The 14,619-nt window shown below is 40.3% G+C and overlaps 1 protein-coding gene across 3 annotated transcripts; it reads left to right on the top strand.

Annotated features, from left to right (window-relative positions):
- The first annotated feature begins 1,018 nt into the window (after positions 1–1,018).
- LOC139441898 (E3 ubiquitin-protein ligase TRIM33-like) lies at positions 1,019–14,426 on the top strand. Of its 3 annotated transcripts, XM_071222646.1 has the most exons (4): positions 1,019–1,051; positions 4,593–6,691; positions 8,222–8,394; positions 12,082–14,426. In XM_071222646.1, the coding sequence occupies exons 2-4, from the start codon at positions 4,648–4,650 to the stop codon at positions 12,157–12,159; spliced, it is 2,295 nt and encodes a 764-aa protein (XP_071078747.1). In that variant the 5' UTR covers positions 1,019–1,051; positions 4,593–4,647; the 3' UTR covers positions 12,160–14,426. The 3 variants fall into 3 exon arrangements, with proteins under 3 accessions (XP_071078747.1, XP_071078746.1, XP_071078748.1); XM_071222645.1 differs by lacking the exon at positions 12,082–14,426 and having other exon boundaries at positions 8,222–11,276; XM_071222647.1 differs by lacking the exon at positions 12,082–14,426 and having other exon boundaries at positions 4,593–6,736; positions 8,222–8,295.
- The last annotated feature ends 193 nt before the right edge of the window (positions 14,427–14,619 follow it).

Raw genomic sequence — 14,619 nt, 5'->3', positions numbered from 1 at the left:
TCAATCACTGGATTGTCTGGTCCAGACTCGATTATTTACAGACGCCGTCGTATAGCTGGAATATTGCTGAGTGCGGCGTTAAACAACAGACAAACAAACAAAATGATTGAACCAATATATCTTTACACAAAACTACCTACCGACAGATTACTTTTTACAAACTGTTGCTGGAATGAGTGATGGTTAAATAGAAATAATTAAATTTAACAAGATTGTTCAATTTTCATTTACATAAACAGCAAACACGGTATACTTTCTTTTGCCCATATTTACTTTTGCCCGACAACGTTTCTAGGTTTGTCAGCACTTTTCCCGTGTGGGTTTCACCAAAGTGGTAAAGCTAACGTCTGACACCTGCATCACTTCGGGTTTTCCTCCCACTTTAAGCTGACACGCCGTGATAAAACTGAGATACTTTTAAAGCGGCGTTAATTAAAACTCACTCACTCACTCACAAATAAAAGTAAACCGAGCATGACGCACATTGCATTATCCCCGTGCATGAATGGTTAACTATTAGCATGTTCACATATCATTTTGTTATATTTCTTTTGTCTTATTGAAAGCGCCGTTTTACACAATATATTCCCTTTCTAGTGCAATAAATAATTTATTATCGATATCACAAAGTTTGATTTATCAATAAATACATGTATTCATACTAGAAATAGGATTATTAGATAATTTGAAATCGGATGTAATTTAAGAAAATTCGATTTTTAAATCACTAAAATCTTTTTAGAAATTACAATTCGAAATGTACTCGCTGCGACGGCAGATCGAAATTGTGATATCAAATAATATTTAATAGTACCAATAATTGTTTCATGATAATAAAATCGCGAATTTGTGATATCAACAAAAACAAAAAATTATTACCCGATATATTGGATTACTATATACGATGTTCTGTGGTTTTCTTGTCTTCTCCCTGTGTTGAAAGTCTTGTGTGGCAGTGTTATATGAGCGAGATTGCGCAATCAAAACAGGAAGAGACATTGTCACGTGACAAAGCACAACAACCACAAGTGCCTCTCTGTGCGTTTATAAGGTAAATCATCTAAACCGTCTGACTGGGCCTTACTTGGTTAATTTGAACGTACTCGTGCATGCTAAAGACATACAGACTATGAGTGTGACAATTTCAGTTTGTCACATCGCGTCATGTCATATTATATGGATATGACACCACGTACACGTCCAAGGACCAAGGTACGACCGTACTCTGTCCTTACCACCACCCTACTTTCGTTATTGCAAGTTCGATACGTCGAGTAATATTGAGAGTACATATGAATGCAATTGTCTGGAAAAGTACAGAGTGTATACAGTAGTATGGGTTTTAATAGGAAGTCGTCTTTTGTATGTCCTATTTGCTGAAAACCGATTGTAACAACCGCTTTACCGGCCATCACCCTAACTCACAGTCACGAGTTACCTCCCTTTAAACGTTTCCCCCAAATGGGGATATTTGCCATTCACCACTTATTGACACCTCTTGCGATTGTGTGATGTCACATGACCTCTGACACATGTTTGTTGTGAAGCAGAGACTTATCTGGGATTCCGAATTACGTGGCAAATTCGGAACATATTGTTATTTTTTTTCTAAACTAGATTCTATTTATTTTAAAAGTTATTTTCTAAATTTCAGAGGCATTTAAAAACAACATTGTATAATGTAGATCTATACAATTGTCTACAATTATGTAAAAATAAACATTCAAGGCTCATATTCTTTATTGGTCCTGTTATCAGTGAAATAAAAGTCATATTGACTAAGCCATCTCATTAGTTATGAATATATTAACATGAATTGGGAATATTTTTAATTTTACACTCGTCAGACATTTGCTGCAGACTTTGGTCCGAAAAACGGCCTCTGAGTAGTTGTAGATATATCCCTGTGATGGGTATTAAATTGTTCACTGCACTCTTCACAAAGCCGACACAAATATTTTGATAAAATTTGTATCAGGCCTCAGGCAATGGTGTTTGTTTCAATGTCAGAGGGAAACATCCTCCATCATGTTTGAATTGAACTGTGAATGTGTGGCAGGACTATAAGACAGGTTTAATCACCAGCCTGAAGGAGCCAAGGCAACACATGACACCTTCCTTCAGATCTCCAGATAACTTTTTGAGCAATTGAGTTTTTACTCTAGGGGTTCTATTTTGATTGGGTTATTACATTTTTCATAGGGTAGCCAAAACTTTTTCACTCATCTATTCATTAATCTATTGGGTTTTCCCCCAAAAGAGTAAACATTTTAAGATTTCAAACAAATGAAATCATGTTTTAGATGTATATAACTGTTCTAAAAATATAGGCTTGACTTGGAAAGTAAATTATTTGTGTTTGGAAATTAGCTCCTTTGTACGCAAGGTGAAAAATCTTCATTGGTTATTTATACGTGCTGTTTTTATACATTTGAGTTTTTCATTTAATGAATGCGTTTCTGTACACAAGTTAATTGAAAGTTATTGGGTTTACGCAAATATGCTGCTTATCTGTAGCTCTGCTTCCTTAATACATTTTTGCACATTCATTATCCACTGTCTTGTAAGATATCTTGCAAAACACCATATATCCATGGACACATAATTGCCAAGCATTTATGTACGGATATCAAACTATCCTTAGAATTGTGCCTCTTGCTATTTGGAAAGTATGAATGTAATATATTTTTGGTTTCCATGGTAACAATTTGGAGGAAAGTTCAAATCAGTGAAGAATTCATTACAAGTGCATATGAATGTGGTTTACGTTACAAAATGTGTACATGTGTGTGTGGGTGTGTGCAGCAATTGAACGTGAATACCCCACTCAGACACACGATACTGACTCTGAACCGACCACTCCTTATATCCCCTAAATTTTGAATGCCAGGCAGGGTAACAACAAGTACCATATTTTAACATTTTTTGGTATGATGTGGCGAGGGATGGAACTACTCACCTTCTGCTCTCTGAGCAGATGCTCTATCCACTATCCGGAGACAGTTTTGGTGTGTTATGAATTATTTATTGGCAGGGTGTATATAAACTCTTATCATGTGGATGCAGGTTGTGCATTGTATTTTGGCTGCCATCTTTTCGTTTCGAGAATGGTGCACATGGATATACATAATTTTAACATTGTGTCAGTTAAGAAAGAATAAATAAAAGTCAGTCCTGTTTTTGTTTGAAGATTTTTTGAGTCTGTGACATCATAGTTAGTCTATGTCATCAGTATTAATTTCAGTTATCAATATAGTTTTTAGAGCCGTGAAGGTATGGGTTAGAATTGATCTTCAGCAACCCATGCTTGTTGCAATAGGGGACTAACAGGATCAGGTGGTCAGACTCCCTGACTTGGTTCCTGCATGTCATCGTATCCCAATTACATAGATCAATCCTCATGTTGTCAATCACTGGATTGTCTGGTGCAGACTTGAATATTTATGGACAACCGTCAAATAGCTTTAATATTGCTGAGAGCGGTGTTAAACAACAAACAAACAATATTTTTTATGACCAGTTTCTTTGCCTTAGAGTATATATATCAGAACAATGATTTGGTCATGTGTGGCAAGTTTGGGAGTATTCTAGGATCTTTTCTATTTAACCTCTTACTGGTCCTGTGATCAGTGGAATACAGGTCACGTTTATAAAGCCATAAGAGTAATAATAACTACATGAACATGAATTGGGAATGATTTTATCCCGATATTGACTACTGACTTTTGAATGAGACTTGGGTCAGCTGAACTTCAGCCTCTGAGCTGGTAAATCCCTTCCTGTGTGTGGCTGCCTCCGTGGTCTAATGGTAGAGCGTCCGCCCGGAGAGCGGAAGGTCCGGGGTTCGATCCCCGGCCGCGTCATACCAAAAGACGTTAAAAGATGGTACTTGTTGTTACCCTGTCTGGCGCTCGGCAATAAGGCTTAAACAAGGACTGGTCGGCTCGGAGTCAGTATACTGTGTCTGAGTGGGGTATTCATGTTAAACTGCGGCATGGTATCTCAGTGTGCTAGCACTATAAATCGGCATCAGTCCGGACTAGTACAAGCAGCCACACACACACATATACACGTGCATGAACGTCGCTATATAAGTGCAATAATCTTGGACGCGACGTTAAACCCCATTTCACCTCACCTTCCTGTGTGTTGTTATATAGGGCTTGTACTCCTGACTGTCCTGAACACTCAGCATTCATCCTACTTTGATACTGAATGAGGTTCTACTTTCATATCTGTAAATAATCTGTACTGTCAAACGTGTTGCAATTCGCTGTGCAAAGTTGTGTCACTAGGCAGGCAAAAAAACTGTGATTGTGGGTTTGAATTCTGGATCGGCCTGCTTATGCTTCCAGGTTTGTCAGCACCATCTCATGGGTTTCACTAAAGTTGGAGACATCTAAGACCTGCATCACGTCGTACTGTTCCCACAAAAAGCTGACACGCTGTGATATGACTGAAATATTGTTCAAAGAGGTGGTAAATCCAACTCGTTCACTCACCCACTCACTCACAAAAACATATTATTTATTCACTGTAAAAGTAGGCATGAACAAGGATTTGTCGTGTAAAAGTGTATGTTTTAATTTCAGATATGTGCCCTCCATCCGAAACTATGAAGATAACGTAGCAACCAGTACACAAAATATGGCATGTGTCTCAGTTTCACAAAGTCTGCGAGAAGATTTCTTAACCTGCAAGATATGTTTGAATATCTTTGACTCGCCAAAGATCTTAAGTCCGTGTCTCCATACCTACTGCAAGGGGTGCATTGAAAAGCTCATAGAGCGATCTCAATCTGATTCCATCCTCTGTCCAGAATGTCAAAGACCGGTCAAAATCGCAGACAAAAACCCAGACTCCCTCCAAGACAATTTCTATGTGAATGGCCTGGTTGACGCTTTTTCAGTCGACAACTGCTCTGTGTGTAAATTACGAGGATTCAGCAATACGGCTAGTCATCAGTGCCTTGACTGTGGTGACAGTCTCTGCAGCAACTGCTCTGCCGGCCATCTTGCCTCCAGGACAACAGTGAACCACAGAGTTGTGCCCCTTGAGGATGTAGCTAGTGGGAAGTATGATGATGAGATCATCAAGAGAAAGCACCTGTACTGTGTTGAACACAGGGACAAGGAGTGTTCCATCTATTGCAAGTCCTGCAGCAAACCTATCTGTGTCCAGTGTGCTCTCATTGTCCACAGGGACCATGACCTGTCCAGCCTTGCAGACGGCTCAGCTGATGCGGAGGAGGTTGTCCATTACATAGTCCAAGAGAGTCAGGAGCTCCTGGAGAACCTTGGTGAACTTTGGAAGAAGGTGCTGACTGATCAAGGGAAGATTCAAGAGGAACAACAGAATGCAGTCAATGAGATTGAAATCAAAGCTGAGGAAATCATACAAAACGTGATTGCGCAGAAAGACTTGGTGGTTGCCCAGATACACAAGGCTTATACGGACGTGTTGAATGAGGTTGCTACTCTGAAAGTGGAGGTGGACAATGCAGGCAGATCGGCCAGGAAGATGGTTGACACCACCAATGTTATTGTGACTCAGAGCAGTGGAGCTGAACTCCTGCTTCTCACAGAGACCCTGAAGCAGGGAATGTTGCAGGTCCAGGATGTCTACAAGAGACTTCAGCACAAAACCATCCCTCTTGATGTGCAGATTTCCTGGAGTGTGGATCCAAGGGCGCAGGATGTTCTGAGTAGGTCAGTCTTTGTCGTGAAGGACGGATTTAATGAAAACAGACCTCCACCTGGCATGAGTAATTGTGTACAAGATGTTGCCTTCTCAAATACAGTATCAGCAGCAGCATCATATGCAAGTCTTCCAACAGATATTCCCAGGAATTCTCCTGAATTAGTGATGAACGGTTCAATGACCCCAGCAAAGAAATACCTATCGGTCAGTTCATCGTTCTTGTTTCAACCTTTGCAGTCACACACAGTTACAGCAAGTCCTGAGGACCAAACTGCAAGGCTTAAGAAGACTTTACAGCAGTACAAAATTCTGGATCCTCCAACTGTGAAACCACCTGAAGGTGCTGCTGCTGCTGCTGCATCCCCATCTACTGCCCTACAGTTGTCTGCTCCACAGCCAAGGGTACGAACGTACAGCGACGTGCTGAAGCATGCGTCGGTTGCTGTTGTTCCATTCAAACAGAACAGCCATTCATCAAGCATTAGTCTTCAATGGATTTCGGACTTGAAGGTGTCGGTGAAGAAAGATTCTTCAGAAACGGAAATCTTAGGTCTAGCGTTCTTTGGTCACGACAGGATTATTCTGACTGATCAAGGGAATAGTAAAGTCAAATCCTTGGTCAAAGATGGCACTACTGCATTTGTGAAGGAGTTTTCTGAGAATGGTAAATCGCCATCTTCAATCTCATCTATCAAGGATGTCATAGCATTTGTAATCCAGAATGTGCTATATGTTGTGACAAAGCAGTATGTCCCAATAGCAAGGGTTGTGTTGCCCTCAACAGCCCAAGAGGAGGAGAATGTATCATACCCACTGTGTTGGTATGATGAGGAATCTTTCCTTGTAAGCAATCTCTCTGGCAACAAGCAGTGGGTCATTAGAGTGAGCGGGGAGCACGTCCGTGAATTCCAGTGTCCTGCACGGTCTCCAGTCTTTGCTGTTGCCCGGGATTTCAGCATGAGGTACCTCTACAGCTCATGGGGCCAACCAGGTCAGGCTCTAAGATTCCACTGCTTCCATACCAATGAATGAGTGAGTGAGTGAGTTTTGTTTTATTGCCGCTTTTAACAGTATTCCAGTTATATCAAGGCGTGTCTGTTTAATGTGCGTGGAAAGCCCAAAGTGATGCAGGTCTTAAATATTTTGCAACCCACGTTGTGAAACCCATGTGCACAGATAATTTGCGGACAAATTCTAAAGGGTACACCTGAACTTCTCTTGAGTTCCCTATGGCACATTTAAATCCCACAGGGCACTCCTAAACACATAATTGAGAGCCCTATGGCACATTTCAATTTTGAAAGCTGTTGGTTATGATTCATATTTCATCATGTGCAAACTCTCATGCACTACTTTTGGCAAGGGCTATTTGTCTGAAGGGAAACCTTATAACTCCATGTCAATATTGACAGACTTTTTTAATCTGCCCAAAACTCTTTTCACATTATTGAAAGTGTTAACAGTGCTTTCAGAGCTCCAGATGAGCTGCTTATCTGCGTGAAATACGCATCAGAATTGCAGAAATATGCAGTAAACTATAATTCAAGCGTATCAAATACGCAACGAACATTACAGATACGCTACACAAATAAAATTTGTGCGTATCATCAAAATATTGTGAAGTAACCCTGCGTATTCAATTAGCAAATCAGCAACTTATTTTGAAATTATAAACGGGCATTCCGTCAACCTTGCCAAACTCCACGATGACAGTCACATCATGATCATTTGCCATCACACTTTCGTGTGGAAGTATCGTGGTATTTTTGAGTCCTATAAAGCTCTCGAACCCACACGACACCAGTTTGCAGGGACTAGATGAATAGTGTTTTTAAATATTTAACTTAAATACCCACATGTTTAAAAACTAGTGGGTAACAGAAATTTGAATACGCAGATAGAATTACTGATACCCAATGATTTTAGAATGCATGGGTAAAATACCCACAACACCAAAAGCTTATCTGGAGCTCTGGCTTTAAACTAGGGCTGGGATGGGTAACTCAGGTACTCGGGTCGGGTGGGTACTGAGTAGGACCCAGGGACCAACAGGACTACCCGGACCCGAAGTTAGTCACGTGATTATATTGTTTAATGCAAAAACATATTTAGAACACTATGGTTACACAATAAGTGACAAATATTTTTCTGACTATACACACAATCCTTCTGACTTTATATGTTTGCATAATGATATAACTTCAGTCAACTTCAGTGTATGCATGACCAGATCGGAGTATACGTGTATCTAAATATATTTTGACAGTACGGTCAAACGTCTTCTAATCAGACATTTGTACCCCTCTCTTGTGACCTACAGCGGGTACCCAGGTAGGGTTGGGTAATAGGGGGTTGGGTACCCGGATAGTTAATTTGGACTCGTCCCAGCCTTACTTTAAACCATCCCATGAATCAGATAAATATGCAAATGAGGTCACGTATCAGGAACTTTATTGCTCCTCACATAGATGCAGTGCCCTGTGGCACACTTGATAAAAGAAATTTATTTCCATCCCTGCAGGTTCGGTCGTGGTTGTCGACTCCAACTTCAAACGTCTCCTGGTACTCCGCCCCAACAGTAGAGAGACAGATGAGTGGTACCCTGGCTATGCTGCTTGTGATAACGCCGGGAAGTTCTATGTCTGTGACACGAACCAGGACCAGATCCTGGTGTTCAACAGGTTTGGCAACCAGGTGATGAGCTATTCCACTGAGGCTGATCACCTCTTGATGCCATTGTGTCTCCTCATTGACAAGAGGGACACCATGTTTGTTTCAGGGAAGAACAAGGTGTGTCAGTACAAGATCAGAAGGAAGAAGTCTTTAAAGTGACGGGGAAGGAACAGCCTCCCATCATCAACTGGATTAACGATAAGTCTTGGAAGCATGATTTGGGACCGTCCATTTGATATTCTCGGGGGAGGGCTTGTTTTTTATGTCTTTTTTTTTTTTTTTCAAATTAATATGATCCATTGTTCGTTGAAAAAAGGTGTCTTGAAAAATACATGATCCAGCTCCTTTCACGGAAAAACTATTTCTAGACGCAAAAATATCCCCTTAGAACAAAACTCCCAGGTCTCATCACCCCATAGATTAAATGGCTGGTCCCTAGATTAAATTGATTAAAATAGATGGATTATGATCTTGAATGAACAATATCCCAGTTATGAATTGATGAACCCAACAGAAAGTATGAACATGCTTTAAGGGCAGCTGTTAATTAGTTGAATCTAGTCTTTGTTGAATGAAAATATTAGCCCCAGATTTGCTGGCGTCAGTGAAGTATTTTGAAACAAACAACACAATACCATCAGGAATGGTTCAGTGCCATTTGGATTGGACAGTTATGCAATTATGTACGCATCTTGATGTATGATGAATATAGGGATTTATCAAGGATTCCAAACTGAGTGCCTTTCATTTGGCAGGGGAATTGGGGAAATATTGTGATATTGTTGAAACGTTGAATTTTTTTAATGTTCTTATTTTGTGTGAATTCTGAGGAATTGGGAAATATTAATTCAAATTGGGAATTTTTACTGTCATTTGTTGCAGATTTGGTACCAAATATGAACCCCTGAAAAGATCTAGATAAATCCTAGAAACCAATTAAGTGAGTGAGTGAGTAGGGTTTAACGCCGCTATTAACAGTATTCCAGTTATATCAAGGCGTGTCAGATTAATGTGGGAGGAAAGCTCGAAGTGATGCAGGCCTCAGACGTTTACGAAATCCACGAGCACGGATATGGTGCTGCCAAACCTAGAAACATAATCAAGGCGAACCGGGATTCAAACCCACAATCATAGGTTTCTGGCAGGCCCAAGGGACCCAACTCTGCACAGCGAATCGTAGCGCCTTAGACGATAAGGCTACCCATACCCCCGAAACCCATTAAGAACAGTTATGCATATTCGGCTGATGTCAGTCCGTTAACCCTTTTGTCCTTGAGAATGTTGGAAACATCAAACATCATCAAGAAGTAGTACTTTTGTCATATTCGCCAATTTGTCTGATCTATACACTGGGGGGAAAAGATCACTCTGTCTTTATCAAAATGCCATCACAGTCATGTAGATATTTCCAAAATGATAAATGGAAGCTCAGGACATATGTAAATTTTATTTTTATTTTTTAGGTCTATGTCTGTCTGTTGATTATGTCGATGTTGTAATTCTCCTGCTCAGTACATCAGGAACTATCAGGGATTTAGCTCAATGTTACCATATACTTTTTTCCATTCTTTGTGTGTCAAGGTAGTACAATTATGAGCGTAAGTTGACAACCTTGGTTCTCAGGCGTTGATGTTTGGACTCAGATTCTGTGCAAATTTTAACAGCTTATTTCCTATCCAGGGCCCGTTCCACAAAGCAACCTTAGCGCTGAGACTGTCGTAAGTGTATGTTAAAATATAGGACTTATGATCACCTTAGTGCTACGGCTGTCGTAAGTCTATGTTAAAGTATGGGGGGTTACGATCACCTGAGTGCTACGACTGTCGTAAGTCTATGTTAAAGTATGGGAGTTACAATCTTCTTAGCTCTACGGTTGCTTTGTGGAACAGGGCCCAGGGATGCAAATTGACACCAGCACGGTAGCCACGATCTGTTTTTCTGGTTTTTAAGGTATCAAGGGCAGGTAGAATTCCAGCCATTTTAGGGGGTGGCTGTGATTATGTTAAACATACTCCAAGTGCCTTTTTGTTTTATATTAGTTGTGTTACGAAACATTTGGCGTAAAATTCAATGATGATGGTCCAAAACTATTTTTCCCTTCGAAATTGATTGACAAAACAGCGGAAATGCTAAAGTGACATTTCTCTTCTCCCCTGTATCCATGACTACACATTGGCTGCAACTAACCATGCTGACTTTGACATCCTTACGGGATCTACATGTATAATCAGTATCCCTCATTGTCGAACACTATAGCGCCCACTATATCATGACCCGTGAAGATTCCGGGGTAGAATAGGTCTTCAGCAACCCATGCTTGCCGTAAAAGGCAACTATGCTTGTCGTAAAAGGCGACTAACGGGATCGGGTGGTCAGGCTCGCTGACTTGGTTGATACATGTCATCGATCCCAAATGCGTACATCGATGCTCATGATATTAATCACTGGATTGTCTGGTCCAGACTCGATTATTTACAGACCGCCGTCATATAGCTGGAATATTGCTGAGTGTGGCGTTAAACAACAAACCAACCAACCAACCCAATATATCGCAATATGCATCGCAGTATCTCAGTTTTGTTGCAGTACACTTTGGGGGCCATTACACAGGCCTAGGCATTCATCGTTTAAAGGATTGAATGTGGGTTTTTTTCGTTTCGAGGTATGAATCTAAAAACCAATGTGCATACTGTAAGAATCTGCACAGTATAATAACAGTGATAAATGAAATGATATGATACCCTGGATAGATGAAGATGCTTGAAGCAGAGTTCACATTTTGCACTGCCACTTTGTTATTTTATGGCTTACATCAAAGATAGAGTGGCTAGACAAATAACACAAATATAACTAGTTCTATAATATTTCCTAATCGGAACTTTTCACTTGTGTCGGTAGAATCCGAAAAATCATAAGTTTACAGTAAAGATGAGATATTTTGGGGATGACAACTTCTTTATTCTATTACAATGCAATCTTTGGTATAGATGCTTAGACCTATTCTACCCCGGATCTGTGTTTACAATGTCTATCACTTTTTTTCAGTTCCAGCTTATTGGTAAATTGAAATATTGCAAAAAATCAGGTCCGACAAATAAGTCATTAATTAGCAATTAAAATCTCAAGACATGTCTAAAGCTGGATTGATAATTTTGACATTTTTTTATGAAATTCAACCATATTTGGTATTCGAAAAGTCTGTTGCCAGAAGAGGTGAAGGTCTATTGCCTGTCCAACGACTCAGTGTCAAGTAAGGCAGACGTTACAGGCTTGTATTGACATATCCTGATAAAGCGGATCAAAGTTGATTCTTCAACCATATGCAATTTGCGTTAAACTTGTCAGTGCCAAGCTGACACAAAGGCACAGGCACAAAATAATGACAAGAACTTTGACTTATATTTATGGATTCCAAGCAAATTTAATTTTTTGATAAGTTTGTTTTGTTTTGGATTTTTGAGGCGGAGGGGTGTTAACGGATTTTGATAGCGAAAGTTTGGTCAGTTGGTCAATTTTGTTTTTTTCAAATACATTGCACAGGAAATTTTTTATTATCTAAATTTTGAGGTGATAAAATACATAAACAGTATTATGAATTAAAATCTGACCATGGCATGTCATTGTCATTTTTAATGTCTGAGCAATCTTTTCCATCGGTGGTTTAAAAAAATCCTTGTCATTCTAATATTTTTGTTCTAACTTTTTTAGGTCAGCAGATCTGCAAATGAAGCAAATAAAATATGTAGGTCAGTTCATGATTGGTCAGTAAATACAATGAGGTCATAGGTCATTTTAGATTGCTCTGTCACATATATACTTAATTAATATGTTGTTGTGGTCTATCTATTTAAAGAGTTCTTTTGAAAAATTCTTCAGTGCAAAGATAGTTAAGTTTATTAGCGCCATCATCATGATCATTGTTGAATTCATCAAATCGAAATGATTGCCCCCTTTGGGATTCTGTGTTTTTATTTATCTTATACTCTTATGTTGAAAGACCATGTAGTTAGTGGAGGTGAGGTGAAATGGGGTTTACTGTGGCGTCCAAGATTATTGCACTTACCGTATTCGACGTAATAAGCGCCCAGGGCGCTCTCAAAATTAGAAATAGGGGGCTCTTATTAGCATATTATTTTGGTGGGGAAAAACAGAGTGGAAAGATTAATTTCGTGGTTTATGCTGACGTCCTGAACTGTTTATATACTGTTTAATTGCCCATAATTAAGGTTGCATATAACACAAGAGTGCGTATTTTACACGAATAAGTCTTGTGTACATTGATCAATCGGAAGGGGTGCTAATTGGGATTGTTCACTTGCCAATATATTAGCAAATATCGCCGTGGGCGCTTATTAGAGCGGGGTGCTTATTACGTCGAATACGGTATATAGCGACGTGCATGCATGTGTGTGGCTGCTTGTACTAGTCCGGACTGATGCCAAGTTATAGTGCTAGCAACACTGAAATACCATGCCGCAGTTTAACATGAATATCCCACTCAGACACAGTATACCGACTCCGAGCCAACTAGTCCTTGTTTTAGTCCCTTTAAGCCGAGCGCCAGGCAGGGTGACAAAAAGTACCATCTTTTATTAAGTTTTAACGTCTTTTGGTATGACGCGGCTGGGACCCAGACTTTCTGCTCTGAAGGCGGACGCTCTACCACGAGAGGATGTACTATTTAGTGGATCTGGTGTTCATTTTTCATGATTTGGTCTACTGTGTGTCACCATACCCCGACTGCATGGGATGTGGCTCATAATATCAATCACTGGTTTGTCTGGTCAGATTTGAATATTTACAGGCCGCTGTAATACAGAGATGACAACACGTAAACAACCGAAATAATGTGCTTGTTACGTTCTGGAAGTAAAGTTGGTTGGTTGCTTTGTTGTTTAACGCCGCACTCAGCAATATTCCAGCTATATGATGGCGGTCTGTAAATAATCCAGTCTGGACCAGACAACCCAGTGAATAATGTCATGATTATCGATCTACACACTTGGGATCCATGACATGCATCAACCAAGTCAGCGAGCGTGACCACCAATCCCCTTGGTCACCTTTTACGGCAAGCATGGGTTGCTGAAGACCTATTCTACCCCGGTTCTTCACTGGTTGGAAGTAAAGTGATGCACCTACAGTGAAACCCTATTTGACCAGATCCTGGTTGTCTGGGAATCCATGATTGGATAATCTCAGAATCGGTTCTTAATCTCTATCACTACTGTAGTTCAGTATTCCTCAAGCACAGAAACAATGTTTGTTTTAGTGTGTAACCCCGCACCCAGCAATTTTCTAGCTACAGGACGGTGATCTGTAAATAATCAAGTCCAGACCAGACGATCCAGTGATAGATATCATGGGCATTGATCCACGTGATTGGGATACAATGAAATGCATCAACCAAGTCGGTGAGGCAGCCTGATCACCCAATCCTGTTAATCGCCTATTACTACAAGCAGTCACCTTTTACAGCAAGCATCGGCTGCTGAAGACCTTTTCTAACCTGGATCTTCACAGGTCCATGGTATTTAACACAACAGACAATTCACCTAAGAGTGTTTGTTTCTGTATGACATGCTTCTTGAAGAACCTATTGATTAGGTATTTACTGTAAGATATCCTCACCCAGATAGGTAAGTAGTCACATTGGTTCCTGGGTACCTGGCTATGTTTACAACTGTTATCATTACAACTGTATGGACCAGTGAAGATCCGGGTTAGGATAGGTCTTCAGCAACCCATGCTCGGCTTAAGAGGCGACCAACAGGATCGGGTGGTCAGGCTCGCTGACTTGGTTGATGCATGTCATTGTATCCCAGTTGTCTGGTCCAGATTGGCGTAAGAGGCAACCAACAGGATCGGGTGGTCAGACTCGCTGACTTGGTTGATGCATGTCATTGTAACCCAATTGTCTGGTCCAGATTGGCGTAAGAGGCGACCGACAGGATTGGTGGTCAGGCTCGCTGACTTGGTTGATGCATGTCATGGTATCCCAGTTGTCTGGATCAATGCCCATGATATCAATCACTGGATTGTCTGGTCCAGATTTGATTACTAATATTGCCAGTATGGAGTTACACAACCAAACCACAACTGTTGACAACACATCCACATTGAACCCATCATTCTTCCAGAGAGCACCTTTGCTACATTGTACTTTCCATCAGTGAGATTTCATTTTGAACTTTTCACAGTGGGTTTCTGAGATTACTGTTGACTCTACAGTTTGTAATAAAAAAA

The sequence above is a fragment of the Haliotis cracherodii genome, unplaced genomic scaffold (assembly GCF_022045235.1).
Source record: "Haliotis cracherodii isolate W230 unplaced genomic scaffold, xgHalCrac1.p SCAF_48, whole genome shotgun sequence".
Lineage (NCBI taxonomy): Eukaryota > Metazoa > Mollusca > Gastropoda > Lepetellida > Haliotidae > Haliotis > Haliotis cracherodii.
This window is presented reverse-complemented; position numbering and strand designations above follow the sequence as displayed.